Raw genomic sequence first — 27453 nt, 5'->3', positions numbered from 1 at the left:
TTCCTCTTCCTCTGCCCCGGGGCAGAAAAGAGTGGCCTTTTGCTCGCTTGTACTTATGGGAACGAAAGGACTGAGTTTGAAAAGACGGTGTCTTTTTCTGCTGATGTGGAGTGACCTGGGGTAAAAAGGTGGATTTTCCAGCCGTTGCCGTGGCCACCAGGTCCGATAGACCAGCCCCAAATAACTCCTCCCCTTTATACGGCAATACTTCCATGTGCCGTTTGGAATCCGCATCCCCTGACCACTGTCGCGCCCATAACGCTCTTCTGGCAGAGATGGACATAGCACTTATTCTTGATGCCAGGGTGCAAATATCCCTCTGTGCATCACGCATATATAGTAGTGCATCCTTTAAATGTTCTATAGTTAACAAAATATTGTCCCTATCCAGGGTATCAATATTCTCGGTCAGGGAATCCGACCATGCGACTCCAGCACTGCACATCCAGGCTGAGGCGATTGCTGGTCGCAGTATAACACCAGTATGTGTGTATATACTTTTTAGGATATTTTCCAGCCTTCTATCAGCTGGTTCTTTGAGGGTAGCCGTATCAGGAGACGGTAACGCTACTTGTTTTGATAAACGTGTGAGCGCCTTATCTACCCTAGGGGGTGTTTCCCAACGCGCCCTAACCTCTGGCGGGAAAGGATATAATGCTAATAATTTTTTAGAAATTAGCTGTTTTTTATCGGGGGAAACCCACGCTTTTTCACACACCTCATTTATTTCCTCTGACTCAGGAAAAAATATTGGTAGTTTTTTCTCTCCCCACATAATACCCTTCTTTGTGGTACTTGTAGTGTCAGAAAGGTTCAATGCCTCTTTCATTGCCGTGATCATGTAACGTGTGGCCCTACTGGACATTACGTTTGTCTCGTCACCGTCGACACCAGACTCAGTATCTGTGTCAGGGTCTGTGTCGACTCACTGAGGTAACGGGCGTTTTAGCGCCCCTGACGGTGTCTGAGACGCCTGGACAGGCACTAATTGATTTGCCGGCTGTCTCATGTCGTCAACAGTTTTTTGCAAATTGCTGACATTATCACTTAATTGTTTAAATACAATCATCCAGTCAGGTGTCGACTCCCTAGGGGGTGACATCACCAACACAGGCAACTGCTCCGCCTCCACATAATTTTCCTCCTCATACATGTCGACACACGCGTACCGACACACAGCACACACACCGGGAATGCTCTGATAGAGGACAGGACCCCACTTAGCCCTTTGGAGAGACAGAGGGAGAGTCTGCCAGCACACACCCAGCGCTATATATATATATACAGGGATAACCTTATATAAGTGTTATTCCCTTATAGCTGCTGTTATTATCGTTATTTGCTGCCAAAAATGCCCCCCCTTCTCTTTTTTACCCTGATTCTGAAGCAGGACTGCAGGGGAGAGTCAGGGAGCCGTCCTTCCAGCGGAGCTGTGAGGGAAAATGGCGCTTGTGTGCTGAGGAGATAGGCTCCGCCCCTTCACGACGTCCTTATCTCCCGCTTTTCTGTGTAAAATGGCAGGGGATTAAAATACATCCATATAGCCCAGGAGCTATATGTGATGTATTCTGTTTTGCCACCTAAGGTATTCCGTTATATTGCGTCTCAGGGCGCTCCCCCCCCAGCGCCCTGCACCCTCAGTGACCGGAGTGTGAAGTGTGCTGAGAGCAATGGCGCACAGCTGCGGTGCTGTGCGCTACCTTAGTCTGAAGACAGGATGTCTTCTGCCGCCGATTTCACCGGACCTCTTCGTCTCTTCTGGCTCTGTAAGGGGGACGGCGGCGCGGCTCCGGTGACCCATCCAGGCTGAACCTGTGATCGTCCCTCTGGAGCTAGTGTCCAGTAGCCTAAGAAACCCGATCCACTCTGCACTCAGGTGAGTCCGTTTCTTCTCCCCTTAGTCCCACGATGCAGTGAGCCTGTTGCCAGCAGGACTCACTGAAAATAAAAAAACCTAACTAAACTTTTATTCTAAGCAGCTCAGGAGAGCCACCTAGATTGCACCCTTCTCGGCCGGGCACAAAAATCTAACTGGGGCTTGGAGGAGGGTCATAGGGGGAGGAGCCAGTGCACACCACCTGATCCTTAAGCTTTTATTTTGTGCCCTGTCTCCTGCGGAGCCGCTATTCCCCATGGTCCTTACGGAGTCCCAGCATCCACTAGGACGTCAGAGAAAAAATAAATAAAGAAAGATGGCAGTTGGTTAAATTCTACTGTAGTATACCTTCAGGGGCGCAGTGCGCAGTCTCTGTCCGGAGCCGCCTCCTCTCAAGCCAGCAGAGCAATACGCTCTGGGCACTAGGAGACCTTAGCGCTGTCCCCGAGTCTAGTCTGCATGCGCAGGTCTCCGGGAAAATGGTGCGGTGGCCATTTTCCCAGTGATTTTCTTACGGCGCATGCACAAAACGCCAGTAAAAATGTGAGCACTAGGGTCAGGGGCGGAGCTACACCAACAGGGACACCATAGCAATGGGGGACTCCAAATTGGTGCTGGGTGTGCGGGGGAAGGGGGGGTGGCTGTGTGCACCCATTATAGATACCCCACTGCATACCTCCCAGGTGTGATATATTTTGCCGTCATTCATCATGTAGAGGGATGCGGTTAAGATTTCGGCTGCCAGGATGCTAGCAGTTGATATACCGACGCCATGAGAATGCTGATGCCAGAATCCCAAAAGGGCCAGGATGCCGACACTATAATCCCAACAGCTGGCATCCCGGATGTATGTATAGTGGGCAGGTTAGGGTTAGGGCCGGGGAGGATTTTTTTCTAGGTTAGGCTGCGGGGATGGGGGGTATTAGGCTAAGGCCCCACTAGGGGGAGGGTTAGGGTTAGGCTGCGGGCAGAGGGGTTTAGGCACACCAAGTGGGGGAGGTTAGGTTTAGGCTGCGGGGCAGAGGGGTTTAGGCACCACAAAAGGGGGGAGGTTAGGGTTAGGCTGCGGGGCAGAGGGGTCTAGGCACCACAAAAGGGGGGAGGTTAGGGTTAGGCTGCGGGGCAGAGGGGTTTAGGCACCACGAAAGGGGGGAGGTTAGGGTTAGGCTGCGGGGCAGAGGGGTTTAGGCACAACGAAAGGGGGGGGGGTTTAGTGTTAGACTGCAGGGCAGAGGGGTTTAGGCACCACCAAATGTGTGTGTGTGTGGGGGGGGGGTTAGGGTTAGGCTGCGGGAAGGGAGAGTTAGGGTTTGGGGTCCCTCCTGTCGGGATTTCAGATATCGGGATGCCACTGTCGGTATTCTGACTGCCAGAACCCCGACCGCCGGGATATCATACTGAACCCCTGCTATGGAACCCATATATCGCGGGATGGCAGAAACTGATAAATACAATGAAGATGAGCGTTCTCTCAGTGCAGCATTACTGTACTGTGTAAGGTTTTAGCAGTTTCTATTTTTGACATTTTGACATTTTTCTTTATGTATTTTATTAGTGGAACTGAGAGCTGGCGTCTGAACTTTCAGTTCCACTGTTTATGAGCGAGCCGGCTAGCTGCCTGGTGTATGGTGCATCTCTGCAGAGAGGGGCCACTTACTCACACATTTGTCTTTGTGTCATGATAACTTAGCCACTAGAGTCTATGAGAGGAATGTAGCAGGCTGCGGGTTGCTGAAACTGATGCTACTTTGGTGACTTAGCCGCAAGAAAGAAAGCGCCAATCTTTGTAAATGGCTTTAAAAAAAAAAAAAAATTGCCGCTTTAAATCTTGTGGCTAAATCACCAACCAATAAGATACCAATAACCCCTCCACCCCCCACACACACACACTCACTCACACACACACCCCACCATCACAGTACACACATCAGTGTCATCAGCCAGTCGGTAGGAACTGTGCCGTCTGCCCATTCTGCATTACAAGTCTGTGCAGTCCGGGGGACTACTTACCTCTTCATGCTCTTCCAGTTAAACGGCTTCTTTTTCCTCATAACCGGCACCTCTTGTCTTCCCAGCACCTCAGTGAGGTTTACAGACTGCTGGGTGAGGCAGGGAGCCGTGAGAACACAGCATAACCCATCTGCCGTCTCTGGGGAGAGAAGACATGGAAAATGACGTTATACTGCAGCCGATGATGGAAACAAATACTCAGTCTTCTGTAACACGGACACGTGTAGTGTGCAAGTGACTACATTGTGCTGTGCTATCATATATGAAAGTGGAGGTGTTGCCTATAGCAACTAATCCGACTCTACCTAGCATTTTATAAACTGTTGTAGATGATAGTTAGAGCTAATTGTTTGCTATGGGCAACACTTGCCTTCATTAGGCAGTTCGATAAACCTCCCCCTAATATTCTGAAAATAAGTTGCTCACAACCCACTACCATATTTCTGCAAAAGTTTCCACTCACTTTGTGCAAAATAAATATAGATAAGTGACGTTTTTTGTTTTTTCCCGGGATCAGAAAATGTCCAATAATTTAACATATATCCATAGCAATGTTTACTGTGGGGGTTATGGAAAAAGCGTGAATGTAAAGCGGCAATTACTTGTAAGGCTGGTTCTTCCAAATATGTAATTGCTACTTCAAATTTAGTGGAAAACTCTGAAAACTTGTTGCTTCCATAAACTCGGAACCTATCCTATAACCCCCTGTGAGAAAGGTCATGATGGCAGCCCCCATACTGGTGTGTATCACTACATGTAGCTCAGCACTGTAGGGATACATCGTAATAACAATATACTTTCTTTACTTATTTTTTGGAATAATATAAGACCCAGCTTAAAGTGTAACCAGCATAGATATTACAGGCTGAAGCGTGAGATTACAGCCTAAGGAGGACATGTACTAACCAGTGATAAACATGGAGAAGTTGCCCATGGCAACCAATCAGCATTGACGTAACATTTCTAATTTACATACTATACAATTGTATGGAGCAGCTGATTGGTTGCCATGGTAAATTTCTCAGCTGGCTCACTTCTCCACTTTTATCACTGATTAGTACATGTCCCCCTGACTTCAGCGAGTCAGGCGGCCACCCCCTAGGCACTTCTCACCCACCCCTAGTTATGTTCCTGCAATATGATATATAAATTATAGATATATACACGCACACATACAAAGTTTGTACCTAAATAAATGTACATTATGCAACAGCTGCTTCCTGGTAATAAAATCCAGAAGTGTACACTTTATCGGATAAGTTTTGACGATAAATGAGAGTGTGAAAGCAGACTAGGCGCCCACCTGAATAGTGATTTACCAGGTGCTCTAAGCACTGGAAGGTGAGGCGCGGAGAGATGTAATACCAGTTGTTTGGCAGACGGAATATCCTGTAATGTTTCACCTGCCTGTGCTTCACAGATAAGGAATAAGAACCTGAAAGGAAAGAACGCAGTTACAATTAGTTTTCCTGTATTACTGTCAGACTGTGGGCCTTTCCCCCTGTACCAGAGCCTGCCCCGGGCAAAGGACATATAGGTGAATGCTAGGGCACCATCGCTCCAGAGCGCACCCAGCAGGAAGGTTTAAGAGGCACCAGCTAACATCTTGCCTGTTGCACGAAATTGGCCAGGGCCTGCTGTACCCTAAACCCTGCATATACAGTGTATATGTATTTGGGTGTATTGTGTTCAAACTGAAATCTAAATTGCAGTGTAAAAATAAAGCAGACAGTATTTACCCTGCACAGAAACAAAATAACCCACCCACATCTAACTCTCTCAGCACATGTTACATCTGACCCCCCCTGCAGTGCACATGGTTTTGCCCAACTGCTAACAAATTAGCTGCTGCGATCAACTCTGAATTACCCCCATACACAATAAGGGCGGGAAAACTGAAACAAAGAGGCGGATCTATTAGCTACAAAAACTCCTCCCACCTTAACTACTATTCGCTGGTAAAATTAAGCTGGCTGCCTTAAAGGGGAAACTAATAGCACATTATTAAAGGGGCAACACTCAATCCCCTCGTGGTTTAATGTCCTTAAGACTTACAGTATAGTGTCAGCCTTCGGTGGAACTTCTCCCAGCAAGAACTTGCTTTTAGTTACTGAACAGAAAAGGACACAAGTTCTTTTCTCTCATCATGGTGACCCCTTTAATATACATAGAACAAAGGCTTTTCACCCTATAATAGCTTGGCCCATGATTTTGGCTGCGACGAAACAATCGCTTTGTACGTTAGTGACGTGTTACCTTTCTTTGTTTCACTTTGTCTGATCATAAACGACCCAGTCTTTGTTTCCGGCAGCTGCAGGAGTTGTTCTGACTTTTCTCTCCCGATTCCGTCAAACAGCCACCTGCAGCGACAGGAACGGGTTAGTAAGATGGAAAGTCTTCATGCAGAAGTCAGAGGTTTTCCATATGTTTTGCAATGTAATATAGTTAGTGTTTTCTACGGTATGAACCACCTATAATGCTCCAGTGGTGCTCAGTGGAGGCAGTGTCAGACTGGGCCATGAAGGGCCCACTAGGGGAATGCAGGGCCCACCAGGGGAATGCAGGGCCCACCAGGGGAATGCAGTGGTAGGGGCCATTCTTAAGGGGGTGTGACCACCCACCAGAGGGGGTTTGGCCCGTCACCACAGATCTATTAGGTGAATCTTGGTGAAGTTTTTATAGAAGTGAACCAAGCACCCATATTTATCGGTGGTCCACCTCCACCACCAGATAACTGTCCCTCTCTAATAGAGGATCAATGTACAATTTGTCTGGATCCTGACCCTTAGAGGAGGGGATGGGCCCTCAGTCAGTGGGTCCTACTGGGGATTGCCCCTTTACCCCGTGCGCCAGTCCAACACTGGGTGGAGGACAAAATAGACCCAAGTCATTCTTAGCTTGTGCGCAATAGGACATTGCTACATTATTGGTTTTTATTTTACTTATTAAGCATTGTGCAGTCTATATGAGATGTGTGGTGTGCTATAAATGCATTATCTGCCGTCTTTACACACACTGAATTAGCATCATACTCTCATACCACTGCTGGTGTCGCAGTGTGACAGGAACAGAAAGTGACCTGTAATAATATATTTCCTATTACTATGTGACAATAACTTACAAGAGGAAGGACTAATGTCTCCTTTCACGCTTTCAATGTGTCAGGCTCTAAAATGTATTTTTGGTGCTTTTTTTTTATTTCCTCCCCAAAGAGAAGTTACTTACAGTAAGCAAAAATACACACCTAGATATGGACACGTATTGTATGCTCCCGTGGCACAACCCAGTCACGGCGTTCCCTGCCACGACAAATCAAACTGCCCCAAACTTACAATCATTATACACCCTCTAACCACCCACATCTTCATTACAGCTCACCTGCTCTCCGTGTTTCCCAATTAGAATGTAAGCTCTCTCACGAGCAGGGCCCTCCCTACCGCTGTTTTCCTGTTTGACATTTATTTTTGCCTTTTTTTTTTTTATATATCCTTGTTTTCCTCGTTCTCCAATGCTGAGCAGTGTGGCGCATTATAGCAGTGCTGAAACTGGGGTGGCACAGCCAATAACCCTGCCTAGGGCACAAGCACGCCTGAAGGGGGTGGTGCAGCTGCCCATCCCTGGCACCTGGAAGCTTGCAGGGCTCTCCTTCTTTGTCATCCTCTGTCTACTCCGATCTCCTGCATGGCTGCTTCCTGTTGATGACAGAATCTCCCCCCCGAGCCCTGTGGGAATCTGTGGTGAGCAAGTGCCGCTGCATTATCCTGCTCGAGTTGATGTCTTGCCAAACTAGTGTTTTCTCTCCATGTTCTCAACGCCGGTTCCTCCTGGGCCCTTCCTAGTCACCCCTGCCAGTGCTGGATGCAAAAATACGCTTGACTGGCATATTTTCATTAACAAGACCTTACTGGACCAACTGTTCTATTTACTAAGCCTTGGATGGAGATAAAGTACCAGCCAATCAGCTCCTAACTGTCATTTTACAAACCCAGCCTATGACATGGCAGTTAGGAGCTGATTGGCTGGTACTTTATCTCCGCCCCCTTTATCTTCATCCAGTAGACCCCTCAGCCTCAAACCTCTTTATGCCCTCTTTCCATCTGTGTAGATGTGATGCTTGCAATACTTGCATCCACGTGTGGCAGTTTTTCCCATCATGCACTGTGTGAATATATGCGCATTACGCACGACGCCAACAGGCAAACGTTCATCTCAGCATTAGCCACAGTGTGACCACCATGTATAATAACTATACTGTATGTTTGCAAAAATCCAGTCAAAGATTAATACTTGAAAAACCAAAGTGTAGAAATGAAAGTGCTTGTGTGACACTTACCCGTGAAAGACCTTTGCCACGCATTTCGCCGGTATGTAGTTTTCACGGCCTGACTTCAGAGACACTACTCTCCACCATCCACCCTCGCTGTATAATGGGAAGAGCAGACCATTTATGACAATTGTCAGTAGTACTGGTGCCTGTATTGCGGAATACTTCCATAGGACCTACATATGACATTACAATGGTGGCAAATGGAAAACAGTAGATGATCCACACTAAATATAAGCATGTCGCCCTGGGTGTGTATGCAGTGTTGGGCTGGGGTATTAAGGGCCCACAAAATAGATGGACGCAGTAAAATATTCTAATGCTGCTGGAGGCTTCTGAGGACAAAAAACGCCTCATGGCCGTATCGTAGATCCGAGTACTGCGTCTGAATATGCAGCACCGTATCTCCATCACGAACATCACAGTCTCCGGCCCCATCTGAGGGAGCCTCAGCTTACTCATAGTGACCGGCGGAACTGCTCAGCCAGGAAGTCTACTTCAGAAGACACAGACCCTGGTCCGGACATGCCTACAGAATGTCCCCGTTTTGTAAAATGGTTCCCGTCAGTCATGCTGCAGTATCTCTTCCAGTCCGTCTGGCATTGCATGCGTTCTGAGCAGTATCACTTCCAGTCAGTCTGGCATTGCATGCGTTCTGAGCAGTATCACTTCCAGTCAGTCTGGCATTGCATGCGTTCTGAGCAGTATCACTTCCAGTCAGTCTGGCATTGCATGCGTTCTGAGCAGTATCACTCCCAGTCAGTCTGGCATTGCATGCGTTCTGAGCAGTATCACTTCCAGTCAGTCTGGCATTGCATTCTGAGCAGTATCACTTCCAGTCAGTCTGGCATTGCATGCGTTCTGAGCAGTATCACTCCCAGTCAGTCTGGCATTGCATGCGTTCTGAGCAGTATCACTCCCAGTCAGTCTGGCATTGCATGCATTCTGAGCAGTATCACTCCCAGTCAGTCTGGCATTGCATGCATTCTGAGCAGTATCACTTCCAGTCAGTCTGGCATTGCATGCGTTCTGAGCAGTATCACTCCCAGTCAGTCTGGCATTGCATGCGTTCTGAGCAGTATCACTCCCAGTCAGTCTGGCATTGCATGCATTCTGAGCAGTATCACTCCCAGTCAGTCTGGCATTGCATGCGTTCTGAGCAGTATCACTCCCAGTCAGTCTGGCATTGCATGCGTTCTGAGCAGTATCACTCCCAGTCAGTCTGGCATTGCATGTGTTCTGAGCAGTATCACTCCCAGTCAGTCTGGCATTGCATGCGTTCTGAGCAGTATCACTCCCAGTCAGTCTGGCATTGCATGCATTCTGAGCAGTATCACTCCCAGTCAGTCTGGCATTGCATGCATTCTGAACAGTATCACTCCCAGTCAGTCTGGCATTGCATGCATTCTGAGCAGTATCACTTCCAGTCAGTCTGGCATTGCATGCATTCTGAGCAGTATTACTTCCAGTCAATCTGGCATTGCATGCATTCTGAGCAGTATCACTCCCAGTCAGTCTGGCATTGCATGCGTTCTGAGCAGTATCACTCCCAGTCAGTCTGGCATTGCATTCTGAGCAGTATCACTTCCAGTCAGTCTGGCATTGCATGTGTTCTGAGCAGTATCACTCCCAGTCAGTCTGGCATTGCATGTGTTCTGAGCAGTATCACTCCCAGTCAGTCTGGCATTGCATGCATTCTGAGCAGTATCACTCCCAGTCAGTCTGGCATTGCATGCATTCTGAGCAGTATCACTTCCAGTCAGTCTGGCATTGCATGCGTTCTGAGCAGTATCACTCCCAGTCAGTCTGGCATTGCATGCGTTCTGAGCAGTATCACTCCCAGTCAGTCTGGCATTGCATGCGTTCTGAGCAGTATCACTTCCAATCAGTCTGGCATTGCATGCATTCTGAACAGTATCACTCCCAGTCAGTCTGGCATTGCATGCATTCTGAGCAGTATCACTTCCAGTCAGTCTGGCATTGCATGCATTCTGAGCAGTATCACTTCCAGTCAGTCTGGCATTGCATTCTAAGCAGGATCACTTCCAGTCAGTCTGGCATTGCATGCATTCTGAGCAGTATTACTTCCAGTCAATCTGGCATTGCATGCATTCTGAGCAGTATCACTTCCAGTCAGTCTGGCATTGCATTCTAAGCAGGATCTCTTCCAGTCAGTCTGGCATTGCATGCATTCTGAGCAGTATTACTTCCAGTCAATCTGGCATTGCATGCATTCTGAGCAGTATCACTTCCAGTCAGTCTGGCATTGCATGCATTCTGAGCAGTATCACTCCCAGTCAGTCTGGCATTGCATGCATTCTGAGCAGTATTACTTCCAGTCAATCTGGCATTGCATGCATTCTGAGCAGTATCACTTCCAGTCAGTCTGGCATTGCATTCTAAGCAGGATCTCTTCCAGTCAGTCTGGCATTGCATGCGTTCTGAGCAGTATCACTTCCAGTCAGTCTGGCATTGCATGCATTCTGAGCAGTATCACTCCCAGTCAGTCTGGCATTGCATGCGTTCTGAGCAGTATCACTCCCAGTCAGTCTGGCATTGCATGCGTTCTGAGCAGTATCACTTCCAATCAGTCTGGCATTGCATGCATTCTGAACAGTATCACTCCCAGTCAGTCTGGCATTGCATGCATTCTGAGCAGTATCACTTCCAGTCAGTCTGGCATTGCATGCGTTCTGAGCAGTATCACTCCCAGTCAGTCTGGCATTGCATGCGTTCTGAGCAGTATCACTTCCAGTCAGTCTGGCATTGCATTCTGAGCAGTATCACTTCCAGTCAGTCTGGCATTGCATGCGTTCTGAGCAGTATCACTCCCAGTCAGTCTGGCATTGCATGCGTTCTGAGCAGTATCACTCCCAGTCAGTCTGGCATTGCATGCATTCTGAGCAGTATCACTCCCTGTCAGTCTGGCATTGCATGCATTCTGAGCAGTATCACGTCCAGTCAGTCTGGCATTGCATGTATTCTGAGCAGTATTACTTCCAGTCAATCTGGCATTGCATGCATTCTGAGCAGTATCACTTCCAGTCAGTCTGGCATTGCATTCTAAGCAGGATCACTTCCAGTCAGTCTGGCATTGCATGCATTCTGAGCAGTATCACTTCCAGTCAGTCTGGCATTGAATGCATTCTGAGCAGTATCACTTCCAGTTAGTCTGGCATTGCATGCATTCTGAGCAGTATTACTTCCAGTCAGTCTGGCATTGCATGCATTCTGAGCAGTATCACTTCCAGTTAGTCTGGCATTGCATGCATTCTGAGCAGTATCACTTCCAGTCAGTCTGGTATTGCATGCATTCTGAGCAGTATCACTCCCAGTCAGTTTGGCATTGCATGCATTCTGAGCAGTATCACGTCCAGTCAGTCTGGCATTGCATGCATTCTGAGCAGTATTACTTCCAGTCAATCTGGCATTGCATGCATTCTGAGCAGTATCACTTCCAGTCAGTCTGGCATTGCATTCTAAGCAGGATCACTTCCAGTCAGTCTGGCATTGCATGCATTCTGAGCAGTATCACTTCCAGTTAGTCTGGCATTGCATGCATTCTGAGCAGTATCACTTCCAGTCAGTCTGGCATTGCATGCATTCTGAGCAGTATCACTTGCAGTCAGTCTGGCATTGCATTCTGAGCAGTATTACTTCCAGTCAGTCTGGCAATGTATGCATTCTGAGCAGTATCACTTCCAGTCAGTCTGGCATTGCATTCTAAGCAGGATCTCTTCCAGTCAGTCTGGCATTGCATGCGTTCTGAGCAGTATCACTTCCAGTCAGTCTGGCATTGCATGCATTCTGAGCAGTATCACTCCCAGTCAGTCTGGCATTGCATGCATTCTGAGCAGTATCACTCCCAGTCAGTCTGGCATTGCATGCGTTCTGAGCAGTATCACTTCCAATCAGTCTGGCATTGCATGCATTCTGAACAGTATCACTCCCAGTCAGTCTGGCATTGCATGCATTCTGAGCAGTATCACTTCCAGTCAGTCTGGCATTGCATGCGTTCTGAGCAGTATCACTCCCAGTCAGTCTGGCATTGCATGCGTTCTGAGCAGTATCACTTCCAGTCAGTCTGGCATTGCATTCTGAGCAGTATCACTTCCAGTCAGTCTGGCATTGCATGCGTTCTGAGCAGTATCACTCCCAGTCAGTCTGGCATTGCATGCGTTCTGAGCAGTATCACTCCCAGTCAGTCTGGCATTGCATGCATTCTGAGCAGTATCACTCCCAGTCAGTCTGGCATTGCATTCTAAGCAGGATCACTTCCAGTCAGTCTGGCATTGCATGCATTCTGAGCAGTATCACTTCCAGTTAGTCTGGCATTGCATGCATTCTGAGCAGTATCACTTCCAGTCAGTCTGGCATTGCATGCATTCTGAGCAGTATCACTTGCAGTCAGTCTGGCATTGCATTCTGAGCAGTATTACTTCCAGTCAGTCTGGCAATGTATGCATTCTGAGCAGTATCACTCCCAGTCAGTTTGGCATTGCATGCATTCTGAGCAGTATTACTTCCAGTCAGTCTGGCATTGCATGCATTCTGAGCAGTATCACTTCCAGTTAGTCTGGCATTGCATGCATTCTGAGCAGTATCACTTCCAGTCAGTCTGGTATTGCATGCATTCTGAGCAGTATCACTCCCAGTCAGTCTGGCATTGCATGCATTCTGAGCAGTATCACGTCCAGTCAGTCTGGCATTGCATGCATTCTGAGCAGTATTACTTCCAGTCAATCTGGCATTGCATGCATTCTGAGCAGTATCACTTCCAGTCAGTCTGGCATTGCATTCTAAGCAGGATCACTTCCAGTCAGTCTGGCATTGCATGCATTCTGAGCAGTATCACTTCCAGTTAGTCTGGCATTGCATGCATTCTGAGCAGTATCACTTCCAGTCAGTCTGGCATTGCATGCATTCTGAGCAGTATCACTTGCAGTCAGTCTGGCATTGCATTCTGAGCAGTATTACTTCCAGTCAGTCTGGCAATGTATGCATTCTGAGCAGTATCTCTCCCAGTCAGTTTGGCATTGCATGCATTCTGAGCAGTATTACTTCCAGTCAGTCTGGCATTGCATGCATTCTGAGCAGTATTACTTCCAGTCAGTCTGGCATTGCATTCTGAGAAGTATTACTTCCAGTCAGTCTGGCATTGTATGCATTCTGAGCAGTATCACTTCCAGTCAGTCTGGCATTGTATGCATTCTGAGCAGTATCACTTCCAGTCAGTCTGGCATTGTATGCATTCTGAGCAGTATCACTCCCAGTCAGTCTGGCATTGCATGCATTCTGAGCAGTATTACTTCCAGTCAGTCTGGCATTGCATGCATTCTGAGCAGTATCACTTCCAGTCAGTCTGGCATTGCATGCATTCTGAGCAGTATCACTTCCAGTCAGTCTGGCATTGCATGCATTCTGAGCAGTATTACTTCCAGTCAGTCTGGCATTGCATTCTGAGCAGTATCACTTCCAGTCAGTCTGGCATTGCATGCATTCTGAGCAGTATTACTTCCAGTCAGTCTGGCATTGCATTCTGATCATTATCACTTGGATTTGCATGAGATCTTGTGAGGTTTTCTGTGCCTCTTTCATACAGGAAAGTAGCTTTCCACTGAACCATCTCTTTTCTTTGAAATAAAGGGGCCCATTCATCATACAGTATTTGCGGCTACATATGTCCCAGAAAGACCTGCTTACGGGGGCTACTGCAAATACTGTGTATCCCAGCAATGTATGAAGGAGGAACCTGCTGTGATCCCTCCATTGCCGCTCGCAGCTGCATCCCACATAGGTCTCTATGGGGGTACGATGCTTCTTCACATTCCCGATATTGGTAATCGCAGCCTACGGGCTACATTTCGCTGGATGTAGTTTCAACAGGGTTCCCCAGGAATCCTCCGCCGGTAATGGCCCCTGTGTGTGGCGGTGAGGTGGACTGCGCATGCACAGAAGGCCGGGGCTGTGACCTCTGCACATCGCAAGGACAAGTTTCAGGAGCCCCTGTCCCTGCCTGCAGAGCCGGATTAAAGGGGGGGTCCAGGGGGTAAGTACCCACTAGGCCCCCTTGGTTTAGGGGGTCCCTGGCCAGAGCTGCTCTGCCCCTGCTCTGGTGCTGCTGTCACCCCTCTCCAGCCTCTGCCGCCAGCAGCAGCTCTCCTGCTATCAGCAGGGGCTGGAGATGGCCCGAATCAGTCTCCGTGCTGCCCAAAAGGAGTCGGGAAGGAGATGCCGCACAGCCGCATGCGGTACAACACACAGCCGCTGGCATGGGACTCACTGCACTCCTCGGCTCCTGTCACAGTGTAGGAGCCGGCACTGCACTCACAGTGGTCTCTGGAGGTAGCCCAACATCTCCGGGACCTCCAGAGTGACGAAACAGGAGTTCGGGCCGTGAGGCCATGCCCCCTACATGCAAGGCCATGCCCCTAACCTGCTAAGTATGCAGCATCCAGTATAGGGAGCGGTGCCAAAGGTGCAGCTCCTCCTACAGCATCTCTCTCCCCCTGACTGACCCACACAAGCAGCTTTATAGACCTTATCTCCCCTTAATTGAAGAAAGTGTGCAGGTTTTTCCTGAGCCACAGAAAGTTACCAGTTTCTTCAAATGTGAGAGATTTCTGATCTGACAAATAGGGTTAAACAGACATCAGCTGATAATGTGCAGGAAAAAGAAATATCACTGGAGCGATTTGCAACTAATTTTAATTACACAGGAAAAAAACCATTGCAAACACCTTAATACATTTCTAGTCAAGGTTTCGTATAATGCCAAAGCACTCGAGGCCTTCCAAGGGGCGGTATACAGTATACCGGTTGTTGGGATCCTGGCGCACAGTATACCGGCGCCGAAATCCCGACAACCGGCATACCGACACCTTTTCTTCCTCTTGGGGGTCCACGACCCCCCTGGAGGGAGAATACATAGCGTGGCGCGTGTAGCACACCACCGTGCCCGCAGCGTGGCGAGCGCACCGAGCCTGTAAGGGGCTCATTTGCGCTCGCCCTGCTGTCAGCAAGCTGGCAGTCGGGATCCCGGTGCCGGTATGCTGGCCGCCGGGGACCCGGCCGCCGGCAACTCATACCACACCCCTTCCAAAAAGTTAGTGAACTATTCATAGGGCTTTAAGAAGCGGCGGCTACACACACAGATATACACAGACATACACATATACATACATAAACACACACATATACTCACATATACTGTATACAAAGATATATATACACAAACACACATATACTTGTATACACATTAGCACACAGACATATACACACACACTTCCGCACAAACACCGACATATACACATAAACACACAGTATACACAGACATATACACACACATTTACACACAAACACATTTACACACAAACACAGACATAATTATACACATATACACACAGTATACACACAGTAATTCTCACCAAGAGGGCAGCAGCAGAGCAGCTCCTCGTTCCAGCCTGGAGGGGCGGAGCTTCTATGTGATTGACAGGCTGGACCTCCGTAGGTAGATGGAAAGGACTGAGGAAAGGGAAGGGGTGGCCACCTCACTGCATGCATGTTCCAGATTACTGAATGCAGATCCCTGACATCCAGGAAAGTTCTTCTGACAATACTCCAGACCTCCCCACTTCCCTATCAACACACTGCACTGCACTGGACTCTCTGCACTGTGCAATCAGTGATCTGCAACATGCAGGCAGTGTGGTGGCCATCCCTTCCCTCTCATCTAGTCATCTCTTCCTACCTCTGGAGATGGTTGATTCTATATCGGAGTGGGAGAAGGGACCTTCTGACGTATCTAGGGGAGGAGACACGTCACCAGGGGGAGTAGCTACGTGCGAACAGGGTACCCGAAAAGTTCGCTCGCCACGCTTCGGGCTCGGTGGCTCGCTCCGCTCCGCTCCACTCGCCACCTGATTACTAAAGGTAATAGTTAGTGGCGTGGATAGTAGAGGAACTATCCCGCTGGCCTTGCTCCTCCCCCTTGTGTTGTGACTCCTCCCCCAGACGGAAAAGGTCCCTTAGCCCACTTGATTCTAGCATCTACCCTCACTACACAGCTGAGAGCCGGGATCTCCAGAGGGTAGATGCTAGAATCAAGTGGGCTAAGGGACCTAGGTAATAGTTGGTGGCGTGGATAGTAGAGGAACTATCCCGCTGGTATAGCTCCTCCCCCTTGTGTCGTGGCTCCTCCCCCTGACGGAAAAGGTCCCTTAGCCCACTTGATTCTAGCATCTACCGTGAGCCGGCGCCTTCTGTCCCCAGCGGTGCCTGGAGCCGGAGCTCTACTTGTTCCACCCTCCCTACGCCCCTGGCCATGGCTATACCTAAAACCTGGACTGTTGGGGTGCCCTGAGGACCGCGTTTGAGAACCTCTGCCATAGACACAAAACGTAGACGAACCACTGCCGAAATATTCAGTATGGTGTTTTCTATGGTAAAAGCTTATTTGATGGTAAAGTTCTCCGTGCAACAGCACCACAGGATACTGATACTGCTATGTAACTCTCCTGACATCCGTGATAAATATTAGAACTTACTCAGAAATGACCCGAAGTTTTTCTCCAAAGTAAAAAATGGGCTCGCTCACGTCAGCCGGGGGATAGTCATAGAGAACAGCCAGAAAGTCACTATCTGCGCCTGCTGGACGAAAAACAAATGGGTGTGAAAAATATAAAAAACAGCTAATCCTGTCCTGACGATGTTTCTGTCATTAAAAAAATTTTTTTTAAAAATTAAACCATACACACAGTAATGACCCCATGGTATCTACATCTACGTCCTACCAGCGCTGGTAGTCAATATAAGGGCCTATTCGATTAGCCGTGGTGTAAAGCTCCAGGTTTAACGTCCCAGAGCTATAAAATATTTCACCATTGTCCCTGCAAGGTACTCCGTAGATTCCGCTCTAAGTGCTGGAACTTATGGTTTTCCCCATTTATGAGGCTGTAAGGAAAAATCTGCGTTACCTGCACCCTCTGGGGCTTTACGCGCAGGGATGCAGGACCTGGTTGAATCGGTCCGTACTGACAATTGCGTCTGCCCCTTAATGTTCATACTGTATGACATGTATTTATTATACATGGTGTTCCAAATTCTGGACAAAAGAAACCTTATCCAGAAAACCATAAGTTCCAAACATTCTCAGATAAAAGATCTCATATTTATACCGAAATAATTTTGTATAGTAAAAAATTTGCGTAATCCGTCGGTTTTCTGTAACCCGTGCTCAAAAACAGCGAGTAGCAGTGGCGTATAATAGCCCAGTGGTGGCCCATATGGAGGAGGCCCTATATTGCTGCAACACCCCTATCTTCTACCTGGGATCCGGTCTGAAGATCGACGGTGTCTAGGTCGACAATGTTTAGGTCGACCACTATAGGTCGACATGGATGGAAGGTCGACAGGGTTTCTAGGTCGACATGTGCTAGGTCGACAGGTCTAAAGGTCGACATGAGTTTTTAACATTTTTTTGGGGGGGGGAGGATTTTTTCATACTTAACGATCCACGTGGACTACGATTGGAACGGTAAAGTGTGCCGAGCGAAGCGGTAGCGGAGCGAAGGCACCATGCCCGAAGCATGGCGAGCGAAGCGGTGCACTAATTTGGGATCCCGGTCACTCTACGAAGAAATCGTCAAAAAAAAAAAAAAATCCTCATGTCGACCTTTAGACCTGTCGACCTAGCACATGTCGACCTAGAAACCCTGTCGACCTTCCACCCGTCGACCTATAGTGGTCGACCTAAACATTGTCGACCTAGATACTGTCGATAAAACGAACCACACCCTGGTGACATCTACAGATGGTGCAGCCAGCAGATTGCAAAGGGGTGGCCCCACTGCACAGTGCACAGTGTGGTCTATTCCTGGATTTCCATTCTAGACCACTGGGAAATAGGTCAAACAGTCTCTCTATGCCTATGTGTGCTGTCATTCTGCAGGTAGACAGTTTTTATAGGGCCCAAAACAACCACCAAGTCTTACAGGGCTAGATTAAGGGCCACGTGGGCCTGGGACTGAAATTGTTCAAGGACCTATACTGAGAAGGGGAGGAGCAGTGACCAGTGTTGTGTGGCCACTGGCCAGTGCTGTGTGGCTGTGACCAGTGCTGTGTGGGTAGGGCTGGCCTGCCCATCTGGCACTTAAGGTCCGATGGGCTGGTGGGCCGGTCCAGTCAACAGAGAGCCGGGAAGGCCACTCTTTCGGCTCTTTGGATTGTCTCCTGCTGCCACCGCCGCCGCCTGTAGTGCCCAGTTGCTAAGCAATATGGGGGCGTGCCGCAAGTCCTCACCCACTGACTTGTGGCATGCCCCCATTTGCAGTATCCGCGCGCCCGTTTCTTGTCACGCGTGCACGGATGCCATGGCCGGAAAGAGGCCCCAGTCCATCCCTGTGTGTGGGTGTGACTAGTGATGTGGGGGTGTGGCCAGTGCAGTGTCTCTAACAGACCCAATTTCTCAATAAATACATAAAAATAGAAGAATTGCTTCATTTTGTAAGACAGCTAGCAGTACAAATATAATATTGATGACGATGGGCCTATTTTTATGTGTAGGCCTGAAGCTGGGCCTTCCTCTGCCCCATTGTTAATCTGTCCCTGATCCTTATAACTCCTAGTTAGGGTCTGTTAGCAGAGCCGGTCCTAGGCATAGGCAAACTAGGCAAATGCCTAGGGCATTTGGAAAGCCCAGGGGCTCAAGCAGCTTCTGCTGATTAAAATGATATGCGGCATGCCTATATTCTGTGTGTGACTGCGGCTGTATCTGCATACGAAATGCTACGTTAATGTAGTCCTGGAAATCACTGTAACATAGAATTTTGTATGCAGATACAGCCACAGTCGCACACAGAATATAGGCATGCCGCATATCATTTTATTCAGCAGAAGCTGTCTGTGCATCCTAGTCACATAGCAATGTATTTAAAGCAAAAAAAGGCTCCCAACATTAGCAGAGCTGGCTGGGAGCTGCCAGCTAACTCACACCAGGTATCTCCTGCTTCATGGCGTATTGAGGCAAGATATATAAGGACACATCTGTATCCAAGCAGAGGCAGAGGTGTTAGTTGCCATGCGAGGGGTGTGTGCGGGTTGGTTGATTGTGCAGTAGTGTTCGGAATATGTGTAAGGGGCATTATGTGTGTCATGTGTATAAATGCATTAATAATGTGCGGCATATGTGTAAGGGGCACTATGTGTGTCATTATGTGTATAAGGGCATTAATGATGTGCGGCATATGTGTAAGGGACATTAATAAAGGTTGTCATAATGTGTATGGCACATTATGTTTATAAGGACATTAATAATGTGTGTCATATGTGTAAGGGGCATTACTGTGTGGTATTATGTGTATAAAGGAATTACTAATGTGTGGCATTATGTGTATAAGGTGCTCTACTGTGTGGCGTAACATTTAGAAATGGCACTACTGTGTGGTCTAATGTGAATAGAGAGCAATATGGTGTGGTGTAATGTGAATACGGTGCAATTCAGTGTTATGTAATGTGAATAAGGGGCACTACTAAGAGGAGTAAAGTATATAAGGTAAAGTGGTACTACTGTGTAATGTAGCGTGAAAAAGGGACACTATCGCATGATATAATGTGAATAAAGTTGCACTACTGTATGGTGTAATTTGAATTGGGGGTACTATTGTGTGGCCATGCCCCTTCCCAGCAAGAACACGTCTCTTTTGTGTGCACTGTTCCTATTTAAAATATAGGGGGTAGGAGCACCAAAATGAGGACTGCTATGGGTGATGGTGCTGGGTCAGAGGTGGAAATAGCGGAGGTGCTAGGGGGCACCAGCCAAAATCTTGCCTAGGGCATCATATTGGTTAGGGCCGGCTCTGTCTGTTAGGTGTTGACTAGGGAAAGAGTTACATTCAATTGGACAATGGTCTTAATCAATCTGTGGTCAATATCTGGCTGCTCTTATTCTCTCCCATTGGAACCGTCCATTTGTGCATAGTGATTGGATCTATATCTAGTCTGGCCTCACCTTTAGAGAAACCCGGCAATGTAGATTATAGTGATTCTCCCTGGGAGAAAGCCGCAACCGCTGCATCGCAGCACTTTGTACACAGATTCAGGCTCAGTCGCACACAGCTGTACAAATGTCGCACATCAGATTGATCAGTGTAATCTAGCAAAGCAGTTTTGCCGCTTCCAGTCTATTTATGCGACTATGACCCACAGTTAGAGCAAGAAAGATAATTCAACGGCCGAATCGCCCAGACCCTGGTGCGCCAAAAGGGGCTGTTTGGCGCGACTGGAACCACAGTGTACAATAGAAGGACACATCTGTAGTATTGTTCCAGAATCTACTGTTCTCCTTTGATGTTGGTTGCACCATGGAGGAGCCATCACTTGTATTTATCCAAGTTCCGCCACTCACTTGTAGGAATTCACTGATGCGGAAGCTCTGGTATCTCCAAGAGCAACAGAGATCTGATGTAAGGTTGCAAATAAAAGCCAGCTGCTGATTGGAGAAGGATATGGGAGTGATGGGTCCTTGCTAAATACAACAATTTTGGGGTGTCCCCCCAAAAAAAAAGTTTAACAATATAGAAGAGGGAGATTTGGGCAGGATGTTATCTATAGTTGAGGCCCAGTTACTTCTTACATCTCTCATACTGGCATCACTGTGAGATACCATACAAGATGCAGATTGCGGCATTTCCAGATAATTGATAACACTTACAGAGAGCCGATGGGTACCGACCTGTCGGAGTTGCGGCAATATTGTTGGGAGGAGCTACGGTTCTCATCATGTTCCCCATTTCTGTTCTGTACAGCGTTATTGACTGAGTACCTGGGAAACAAGGAACGGAACCAGAAATGAGAATTCATTTGACGGCAGATAAGAAACACTTGCCACATTTTAGTCAGCCCTAAACACATGTAGACACGCGCACACTAGGGTTCATTTTTGTCGGGAGCCAATTAAACAGTATGTTTTTAGATTGTGGGAGGAAACCAAGCACGGGGAGAATATATAACCTCCACACAGTTAGGGCCGTGGTGGGAATCGAACCCAAGAACTCAGTGCTGTGCGGCAGTAATGCTAACCATTATACCTTTCTCATTGGTTAGTATGAGCCATACTTACCAACATTCTGGCTGCTCTCTGCGGGAGAGAGCAGCCAGGTCGGCTCAACAGGCGGGCCGGGAGCACTTTGATGAATGGAGGGGGTGGGCCGGAGTCAGTATGGGGGCGGAGCAAGGGCGGGATGGGGGTGTGGTTACGGTGATGCCTTCTTTAAGCCACGCCCCCACTCTGTATTGCCGCGATCACCGGCATTACAATGCAGGGGGCGTGGCTACGATGACGCGATTCAGCAAGAATCGCGTCATCGTCTGCCCGGACCGCCCACTTTACACACAAAGTAGGCGGACGGGCAGGGGGACCCCGTCAAATCGGGAGACTTGCCTGCTCTTCCGGGGGGCCGGGAGGGTCACCCGATTTTCGGGAGCCTCCCGGCCATTCCGGGAGAGTAGGCAAGTATGGTATGAGCGCGTCACTTCATTACACGCAGCTACATTCAGTATTGCTGCTGCATCACGTTATCTGGTGTGGGATCTCATCTATTGGTCAACATGTCATATCTTGTTTAATATGTAAGAGCCAAGAACATTGCCACACGTCTCTGACACGTAAAAGCACCATCTCTGTAACCACAGGACAGTCATCCATCACTGGTTTTCTTCCGGACTTTGGGGTCTATTTACTAAGCCGTTGATGGAGAGGAAGTCCCAACCAACCAGCTCCAACTGTCATTTTTCAAACTCAGCCTATTACATGACAGTTAGGAGCTGATTGGCTGATACTTTATCTCTCTGCACTTTATCTCCATCCAAGGCTTAATAAATAGACCCCTTTATCTTTTATTGTTATTTTTTCTACCAGTTGCTTACAGTACAGTATTTCTATATATTGTCCACATTAGAAAGTGAGGATTCAGCAGTTATGGAGGAGGCTTTACTATTGGTAATGGAGGAGGATTAATGCTTGTCCCCTTTGTATCACACTTCAGAACCCTCATGGTAGCCTCCCCCCCTTTAAGCATAGTCATAGTTGTGGTTACTAGCTTGCCGGCGGTGTGTGGAAGAAGGAAGCATACTGTTCCGATTTCGGAAGGACAGTCCCAATTTGAGGGCTCTGTCCTGCTGTCGTAATTGGGATTGCATTGTCCCAATCTGCCGGCAATTTGGGAGGTACAGTACAGTGTGACCCTTTCACATTCCTCATAACAGCAGTAAATCAGTATGTCTCACACCAGCGGTGGTTTGCAGCAGTGCAAAGGTCATTGCGTAAGTCAGGAGGGGGCAGCTGAGTGCTTTCCAGTAATAGGGACGCATTCTGGAGCTTGGCCACGCCCCATTAGTAAAGCAGAAATGCCCCCTGACTAGGCCTGACAAACCCTGGGTAGGTATGAGGAAGTATAAGGTTAGATCTGTGCATACATGATGATGATAGAGCTGTTTGTTATGAGATATTGATTTTTGTAGCAGAGGTTTAAGACGTACATGTGCAGTTGGCCAGTACTGTGCTGCAGCGAAGGTATTTCCCTGCATGCACCTCTGCACTGCAGCGCCAAATGGCTTGTACAAGTACAAATTTGCACCCACTGAGATTCAGAGTTGCACCCTAGTCCATTATTTGGACGGTCTTTGCTATTTTTAGCACTGTGCCCACGCCATAGCTGAACATACTGTACGCAAACTGCAGGAAATTCAGTCGTACACATCTAAGCCGCATCTCCACCTTCGGCTGATTGACCGAGTCAGACAGAGGCCGCCTTGGGATGCAACAACTGATTCTAATTTGCCATTTGCAATAAACCTGACAGAAAACATAATGCAGGGTCTTCTTCTGCTCCTGTCCCTGCCCAAAGCACCTCTCCCCCACCCTTTACCGGCCACGCACTTAGTGCCACGCATATGTCTTCCATTGATGATGACAATACATTTTCTTTCAGTTATTGCTCAGCTTTAACTTGACAGATCGAGATGAAACAAAGTGCGGGTTATTTTCTGGGGTTTCCACTACAAAAAGATGCAGTGTTCTTAAAAATTGGTTCCGTAAATTTTGCGCAAGCAGACAGACAGACAGTGTTCGTGGTGCAATGCAAATGAATTGCATTCGGTATTTTTTATTTAAACAAAATGTAAATTTTTTTATTGCCGACCTAACGGACTACTCCGACCGTCTTTATCTGATAGCCCGTTATTTTCTACAGAGCGTGCGATTAGCATCTGTAGCTGCGAGAGCTCTTATCAAGGAACGCACATCTTGAATTCTTGATATAAAAGGGAAGTCGGTGAGTGGCAGTTTGCAGAAGTTTCCATTGACTCAGCAATGTTCAATTAAGAAGCCAGCGCAGAACTCCGATAACCTCTTAGGGCCAGAGCTCCTGTTCAACTCTAACTGGAGGGACAGGTTTGATCGCAGCAGCAAATTTTTTAGCAGTTGGGCAAAACCATGTGCAGTGCAGGTGGGGCAGATATAACGTGCCCCCTTTCCTATACTTTCAATGTTAATTTGGAGAGTCGAAAACCGGTACAAAGCCCTTTTTGGCAGGTATAGACCATAAAAAAAGGTACTGTACCTGCCAAAAAGGTACAGTTTGAGGGTATGATATTCTATGCGGGAGATTTATCAAATCTTGGAGATAAAGTACCAACCAACCAACTTCTAAATATCATTTTGCTAGCACAGGTTGGTACTGTATCTCTCTCGACTTTATCTCTGTTCAAGATTTGCTAAATCTCCCCATGAGTAGTGAAAATGTCACTGGTTACTGTAACACTTAGGTATGAACTGAGAGGAGCCTGCTTGTTAGAGTCAGGGCCGGTTCCGGGGCTTCTGGCGCCCCGGGCGGCATTGGGGGGCGTGGCTTCATACAGGGGGCGTGGTCATTTACGCCCCCTGTACAGACTGGAATGATGCGCGGAGCGCGATGACGTCATCGCGCACCGCACATCAAAGGTCCTCTCCACGAAGGGAAACTAGACGCGTAGCATCTAGTTCCCTTCGTGGAGAGGACCTTGGCTGTGCGGTGCGCGATGACGTCATCGCGCACCGCACAGTAAAGGACCTCTCCACGAAGGGAAACTAGACGCGTACACGTCTAGTTTCCCTTCCCAGCGGCAGCAGGGCGACAGCGGGGGGCCGGGGGGCACACACTGCAGCAGCGGATCTTGCCCTGGTGCGACGCCCTCCGGACGGCGCCCTGCGCCCTCCGGAAGGCGGCGCCCCGGGCAAAAGTCCTGCTTGCCCGTGGCAAGATCCGCTACTGGTTAGAGTACCGTATATGGTGTAACACTTAGGTATGAACCGAGAGGAGCCTGCTTGTTAGAGTACCGTTTACGGTGTAACACTTAGGAATGAACTGAGAGGAGCCTGCTTGCTAGAGTACCGTATGTGGTGTAACACTTGGGTATGAACCGAGAGGAGCCTGCTTGTTAGATTACCGTTTATGGTGTAACACTTAGGAATGAACTGAGAGGAGCCTGCTTGCTAGAGTACCGTATATGATGTAACACTTAGGTATGAACTGAGAGGAGCCTGCTTGCTAGAGTACCGTATATGGTATAAAGAGAAAAATAAAATCTGAAGACTTCAGTAGAGCTTTATTTTCATTAAGCAACACAGCTGTATCATTTTTTGGAGGGGTATAGTACAGTCTCACCGCTGTGAAGGCTCTGCAGTGCTATACATACGGAACATTTTGCCGCTCACCACGAGGAAGATCAAAGGGTCTAATTCAGATTCGTTAAGCAGGGCATACACTGTACAATTACAAATTGTTAAAATGATCAGGGTTATAACCAATTAGAATGAACAACATTTTTTTTTAATCCATTTTCCAGGGTTTGGGAGCAAATAGGCAATTGTCATTTGCTCTCGTCCATTACCAGATTTTCCATATGCCTATCCCTAGCAATTTAAACATTCTTGGGATAGGCATATGAAAATCCTTGCAAAGAATTAAGGTTCAAAAAGGGTTGAGTTTACCTAAAGGATAAAAAAAGGGGCAGACTAGATGGGACAAGTGGTTCTTATCTGCCGTCAAATTCTATCTTTCTATGTAACCAACCAGATCTAGCAGATGATCTGCCAGATAATTGTATAGTGTAAGCCCAGCTTTACCTGCTTGGAAACATAGTATCAGCTTCAAAGCCGCTGACAATATGATTCTCACATTATACAGCGGGAATCAGTTCTCCCAACAGGGGGCACAGTAGCAATATTGTTTTCCTTTTTCCTCCCTTCCAGTACCCGAGTCTCAGCCAGGCGTTTGCTGTTTAGAATAGAAATTCACATTTCATTATTGCTTTCTGTGTGTCTGAGTGTTGCCGTCTTACTGTCTTTGTGGCTGGCTGCAGATTTTTACTGTTTCCAACCCCAGTAGTAACTGTTTCCTGTGTCTACTCCCTCGATCCTCTTCCCCCATTTGCTCCCTCCCCATGGGCCTTGCACCTTTCACTTCCTTGCACGTGATCTCCACCTGTACAGCTTGTATTTTTGTCTCTCACCATCATCTCCTCAATGTCTATCACTAATATACTGTAGTATCACATACTGTATCCATCACATCGAATGTTATTGCCTCATAATATAAAGTGCCACCGGTATCCGGACTCCAGGTCGACAGCACAAAGGTCGACACACCTTAGGTCGATGCCAATTGGTCGACATGGACAAAAGGTCGACATGGACAAAAGGTCGACAGGAACAAGGTCGACATGGGAAAAGGTCGACATGAGTTTTTCACGATTTTTTTCTTTTTTTTGAACCTTTTCATACTTAACGATCCACGTGGACTACGATTGGAACGGTAAAGTGTGCCGAGCGAAGCGGTAGCGGAGCGAAGGCACCATGCCTGAAGCATGGCGAGCGAACGCGGTGCACTAATTGGGGTTCCCGGTCACTCTACGAAGAAAACGACCCCAAAAAAACATAAAAAACTCATGTCGACCTTTTGTCCATGTCGACCTTGTTCCTGTCGACCTTTTGTCCATGTCGACCTAAGGTGTGTCGACCAATTGACGTCGACCTAAGGTGTGTCGACCTTTGTGCTGTCGACCCTCAGTCCCAGACCCGTGCCACCACAATGTTACGTTGTATGGTACGTTGCTCGGCCTGCGAAGCTTCAAGAGATTCATGATACTAGATCACACCAATATTATCTGATTTTAAAAGGTTCCCCTTTGGCAGAGGGTGATGTCACTGTGGGAGCTTCCAGACATCAGATAATTATTGAGTCATCACCCCCCGTCATACCCCTTCACTAGTAAGGGGGGCATAATCTTTCAAAATGTTGTGAGTCCCCTGGGGAGTAGTCTAGCACTCTTCGTGCCCTGTGTTGTATCTGGATATCGAGAGTTACCATTTGTCTGCAGAAAAGTGTACGGTTGTATCACCCAGATGCTTATTGTAATCCCTTGGGTGACATTCTGTGGCCGGGATGTAATGAAGGCCGAGGTCGGTGGCCACGCGGGATGCCGGCTGATCTCTGACGACATCCTATGCTTTGTACATCATTGCCCCTTTAAAATAAAAAAAGTTCCAAGTTCAGCCAGCATCCGCCACGACCGCCGAACTTCATGACATTCCAGCCTGTATTTAGTCCTGTCCTTATTTATTTGGGAGACATACTTGGAACAAGCAGTTCATTCTCAAGGTTTTTCCAGGACATACAGTATATTATTTTGTAGTGTTTTGGGCACTTTAACAGTGTTATGTAATAACGAATCCGACTCAATGCACATGAATTCCTTATACTCAGGGTGCAGGAGGTGAATCAGAAACCAAGGAGCGAGACCCTCGCCTGCCCCCTACCCTATCCCTAACCCTCTCTTGTCCCCTACCCTATCCCTAACTCTCCCCGGTGGTGCCTAACCCTAACCCTCCCTTCCCCCGATGCCTAAACCTAACCCTCCCCACTTGGTGCCTAACCCTAACCCTCCCCTTGTACATGCCTAACCCTAATTTCCCGTCCCTGGTACCTAACCATCCCCGTACCTGCATCCTAACCCCCCTTCTAATGCCTAAACCTACCCTCTCCACACCGCGGCAGGATGCGTCCTGCTGAAAGAGCGTTGGGGATTCCAGGCATCGGTATTTTGACGCCGGGATACCAATCTCCGTTGGAATTTTCATGCTGGCATTATGCCGCCGGTCAGAATTTCGGCCGCTGGGATCCCGCCCGGCGGCATTGTAACTACATCC

The 27453-nt window shown here is 48.0% G+C and overlaps 2 protein-coding genes across 4 annotated transcripts in view; one reads left to right on the top strand and one right to left on the bottom strand.

Annotated features, from left to right (window-relative positions):
• The window catches only part of TG (thyroglobulin), a 297874-nt gene that overhangs the window by 182362 nt on the left and 88059 nt on the right, over positions 1–27453 (top strand).
• Positions 1–27453, bottom strand: part of SLA (Src like adaptor) — a 55737-nt gene that overhangs the window by 6176 nt on the left and 22108 nt on the right. The window contains exons 2-7 of one of the 3 annotated variants that reach the window (XM_063921257.1): positions 20920–21030; positions 16757–16859; positions 8220–8306; positions 6143–6246; positions 5190–5321; positions 3887–4025 (exon numbers count right to left, since the gene is read on the bottom strand). In XM_063921257.1, coding sequence (XP_063777327.1) covers positions 3887–4025; positions 5190–5321; positions 6143–6246; positions 8220–8306; positions 16757–16859; positions 20920–21030 — 676 coding nt within the window. The remainder of the gene's footprint in view (positions 1–3886; positions 4026–5189; positions 5322–6142; positions 6247–8219; positions 8307–16756; positions 16860–20919; positions 21031–27453) is intronic. The other 2 variants (XM_063921258.1, XM_063921259.1) reach the window with 2 other exon arrangements.

This window comes from Pseudophryne corroboree, chromosome 5 (assembly GCF_028390025.1).
Source record: "Pseudophryne corroboree isolate aPseCor3 chromosome 5, aPseCor3.hap2, whole genome shotgun sequence".
NCBI lineage: Eukaryota > Metazoa > Chordata > Amphibia > Anura > Myobatrachidae > Pseudophryne > Pseudophryne corroboree.
This window is presented reverse-complemented; position numbering and strand designations above follow the sequence as displayed.